The sequence below is a fragment of the Apaloderma vittatum genome, unplaced genomic scaffold (genome assembly GCF_000703405.1).
Source record: "Apaloderma vittatum isolate BGI_N311 unplaced genomic scaffold, ASM70340v1 scaffold36730, whole genome shotgun sequence".
In the NCBI taxonomy this organism is placed as follows: Eukaryota; Metazoa; Chordata; class Aves; order Trogoniformes; family Trogonidae; genus Apaloderma; species Apaloderma vittatum.
Genome location: NW_009693611.1, coordinates 29,195 through 33,556, shown reverse-complemented (window position 1 = coordinate 33,556; position 4,362 = coordinate 29,195). Strand labels below are relative to the sequence as shown.

At 45.9% G+C, this 4,362-nt stretch overlaps 1 protein-coding gene across 1 annotated transcript in view; it reads right to left on the bottom strand.

The window, feature by feature from the left end:
- Window positions 1–1,132: 1,132 nt before the first annotated feature.
- INO80D (INO80 complex subunit D) overlaps window positions 1,133–4,362 on the bottom strand; it is a 32,203-nt gene continuing 28,973 nt past the window's right edge. The window contains exons 9-11 of the mRNA XM_009879342.1: window positions 3,903–4,120; window positions 3,355–3,512; window positions 1,133–2,367 (exon numbers count right to left, since the gene is read on the bottom strand). Coding sequence (XP_009877644.1) covers window positions 1,199–2,367; window positions 3,355–3,512; window positions 3,903–4,120 — 1,545 coding nt within the window. The 3' untranslated portion in view covers window positions 1,133–1,198. The remainder of the gene's footprint in view (window positions 2,368–3,354; window positions 3,513–3,902; window positions 4,121–4,362) is intronic.

The following is a 4,362-nucleotide window of genomic DNA, read 5'->3' as shown; positions in this document are numbered from 1 at the left end:
GTACCTGCTAGTTTCTTACAGACATTCAGGTTCCCATACCGAGCATCAAACCCTACAAGTGTAAAAAAACCTGTATGGCTCCTGGGGAGGGGGGAAGAACTACACAAGAAAGTCTCAGTAGCTAGACAAAATTTGAGAAATGCATCCATTTGAAACTTACCTAAGGGTCTGACCTAGACTTGTGTGGATGGGCAGAATACCAACCAAATTCTTCCAGTTTCAGCTGGGAAGTACCTGTCAGCCTGTCAGGCAAGGAGTTCTGGACAAAGCCACACTTGAAAAGGCAAATCATCAATGCTACAAGGCCACAGTAATTCAGCAAGGGAGGGAATTTCTGCACAGTAGTCTTCACTCATTCATGATCTACTTCAATCTTTCTGGTTTTCTTTTTTCCCCTTGGTCTAACTTTGTATCCGCCTTCAGATTTCTGGGCAACCAGTCAACCGATCGCCTTGCTGCTCAATGAATTAAAAATCATCATCATAAAAAACAAAAAATCAGCATGCAGTAAGAACAGTGACCAGTTCTGGAAGGGAACAACTCCCACTTCTTCACCAAAAGAAAAGGAACTGCTGCTCCCTGCACCCCAAACACACACACGCACACAGAGGAGGTCAAGAGACTATTTTAAGGAACTGCCAAACTCATCCTTGAACCATGATCTTGATTTAGGACTTCAATGCACCATTCTCAAATCAATGCGTTCAGCCAAGTTTTCCATGCCAGATGCTACCTTTGGAAAAAAAGTAAATAATAATAATAATAATAATAATAATAAATGATCAAAAGACTTCTGCCCACTGGCAAACTTTCTACCAGATGCTAATGGGATGGCAAGCACTGATCTGAACCCTAGGAAACAGTAACATGCATCAGTAATCTGAGGTATCTTCCCATTTCTAGGTCTTACTGCTAAGATCAATTACATCCAGTAACTGTGCTGTATCCTTAAGGAATTATTGGGGAACAGTGAACCCGCCTGCAATAAATGAGCACCGGTGCGTAAGAAGCACATGTGAACGCTACAGCAAGGTTCACAGAGGGCTAACCCTGGTCAGTACTGAAACAGGGGTCATCTTCTCAACCCCCTCTTAAAAAAAAAAGGGAAGGGAGGACAGAAAAAATAAAGAAAAAGGAGAAAAGGAAAGATAGAAAACACAGGTCCCCCATCTACCTGCGCAGAGCCAGGCAGACAAGCTCAGTTGGAGGTGGTGAAGGGCGCGGATGCATTATTGGTACTGGTAGCGGTGGCACCGGTCACTGCGAAGCCCGTGGGAGGAGCTATGGAGCTGTGGCTGGGCTGCAGGTCCTTGGGGATGCCACTGTGGGAGCTCAGCTGGTGCCCGAAGGCAGCGCTGAACTGAGGGAGCTGTTGCTTAGGGGAGGTGGAGGCCATGAGTTCAGCGGAGGCAGGACCCATGCCACTAAAACTGGTCTGCGGTAACCCCGGAAGCACACTGGAGCTGCTGGGGGTCACAGTGGCGAAGGCAGGCTGTGTGGTCTCTGAGTGCGAGGTGGTAGGTGGTGTGGACAGGGAGGTGGACAGGAGGTGTCCATCTGCACCAAGAAGGTTGCTAAACGGAGAGGGGTCCCCAAGATTGACAGGAAGATTTCCCCAGTGAGTTCTGGGGTTAACCACCCCGCTAAGTGGCACATCCAGCTGAGTTGGGAGCAAGTGCTGTGCCATCATGGGCATCTCTGCTGAGAAGGTAGCTGCCAAGTTATCACCAGAGAAGGATGTGGTGTGAGGGGATGTGATATGGTCACTGTAGGGAGACGGCACATGCTCACTATCATAATGGCTTCCATGGGGTGAGGAGTGTGAATGGTCACTGCTGTATTGCTGTCGTGAGGTGATCAGGTCATCTGCCTTGCTCAGCAGCTGGGCAGGGTGGGGCCTCTGGGAGGCATGGCTGCCATCATGAAGTCCATGAAACTGTCCTGGGAAGGCTCTCTCCCCAAGGCCACTCTGGCTTATCAGAGTGGCAGAAGTAAGGCCGACGTTGGCTGGGGCTGAGAATTGCCCCTGGATCTGCCCTGCCAGGGGCGTAGGTGGGTTGGACAAGGTAGCAGAACGGAGCAAATTCTCATCCAGCTCCAGACCGGAGAAATTATCATGTACCATACGCCCATTCAACAGCTCCCCCAGATCCGTGTTAACCTCTCGACTCAAGGACTGCATTCCCGGAGCGCCAGCACCTGTAGAGAACACCCCTATCCCTCTATCTGACAGCTCCTGAACTGGCACACCATCTGTCTGTGTAAGTACTCCAATGGTACTCAGGCACTCAAGAGAAGTTACAGCCTGTAGGGCCCGTTCCAGTTCTTCAGCCTCTTCTGTAGTCGGAAGGAGATCTCCATTTTTACCTGCAGAAACAGGGACATGAGAAGTTAGCATGCTCCTTTCAGGTGATCCCGGCACTGGCACTCTAAGGATGCAGATGTACAGACAGATCAGGACAGAGTTGCAGCATATAATAACCTGCCAGAATGGAAATTTCATTTACCACCGTTCGCTAGGTAAGCAGGGTGGGAAACCCAAGAAATTACACCTTCCTCTTCAATGGAATCCCCTCCACTCTCCTCTTCCACATACTACAATACAAGATGCCTTCCAAACTCACTAGACTTAAAGTAAAAATGCTTAAATAAGATTTTCTTCAGTGTTGCCATAACACAAATAGTGCACAAACTCCCTTCTACTTACGGCATTGCAGCCTGGACCAAAAATTTACACAGTCGGTGTAATTCATTTAGGTTAATTTAAACACAACCACAGTCTGATGTCAACTCATATCAGAAAATGACCAAAGAAGTCATACACCCCAACTCTGGGCTGTTCCAATTTCTTTGTTATATGTGATAAGTACAGAGCTTTAGAATCCAGAAACTCAGGCACAGCTCTGATCAAAAGCTAGTTTCAAAAATGTATTTCAAGATTTTAGTCTCATGCTCTTCTCCTTTTATCAAAGGCCAACATTGACTGTGATTCCAGCCCCACTCAATGGCAGAAAGATGCCATTACTGAAAACACTCTTGATTAAACTGCAGCACTGACAGGCAGTAAAAACATAAAATGAATTATTAAAATACTAAACCAATTAGGATTTTCAGAGCAGTAATTACAAGAGCAAGCAGAGAACTATACACATCAGCCTTCTTAAAGTCCGCTTTACTTCATAGCTCACAAACAAACAATAGAGCAAATGCACACTTCCTTGTCTAGAATTTATTATTTCTGTAGGAAAGCAAGCAAACCCTCCAAATGCATTTTAGAAACACTCACTTCTTCAGTTCACTGACTGTGTTCATATTAGCTAAACTAAACGAAACGAAACGAAAACAAAATGGTACCTTCAAAGAAATCAAAATCTTGCAAGTCATCGGGCAGCCGCGGCAGGACATCGGAGAAGTCCTCCTGATTCAATTCCAAGTCATGTGGAATGTCTGTGATTTCATTGGCGATATCATCAGGCAGCTCATCGGCACTCAGCTCTGGTGTGGAGGGGCTCCTGGACAGAACATACCATTAGTCACCAATGCTCAACTCCGATTCCTCCAAATGACATCTACAATGGGTGTTCCCTCCCACCTTTTCTTTTTTCTTTTCCCCATCACCTAGGAAAAAAATGCTTTTAGGAAGTTTCTTTAGGAAGCTTAAACTTAGCCCACTAATTAAATACATAAGATGCGGCACCAGGAGCAAGACATTTTATCCATCAAGCCCAGCAATTGCTCAAAACTGAAATGACCCACGCAAATTTTTTTGTTTGTTTTTTTCCAACATTCAGGTGGAAATGCAACTTCTAGCCTGTCAGCACAGCAACTTCACACCTTTCTACAGTGCTCACTGACAACCTTCAAGCCAGTGGCAGGCAAACTGGGGCAGGACTACCACTGACCGTATGTGGGGCATCTCTACTGGCAGTGAGACACTGGCAGGCATGGTGAGGTTCCCTTGGGGCACTGCAGGAGGAATGGGTTTCTGGGGCCGGCGTGGGCCTCGCCTTCTCTTCTTCTTGTGTTTTTTGGTAAGTGCAGGTGGCTTCGTTTTTTTCCTGGGTTTCCTCTGCTGCTGGTGCTGAACTTTACGGGAGCTATCTCCTCTCAAGAAATTGTCCTTTAGGAAAAAAAAAAAGTAACAGGCGCATGTTAAGAATAAGTACTTTCATTTTTTTCATAACTTACACCCAGACAAAGTTAAAAAAATTAAGCTGTTTCCCTCCTCATTAATCCCAATGGCAAAAATAACACAGACCAAATTATGATCTATGCTAAACAGGAGATCATGCAATGTCACTTTAAAACATCACAGCAAACCCTAACTAAATCAGAGCAAAACTGTAACCTTTGGCAGCATTC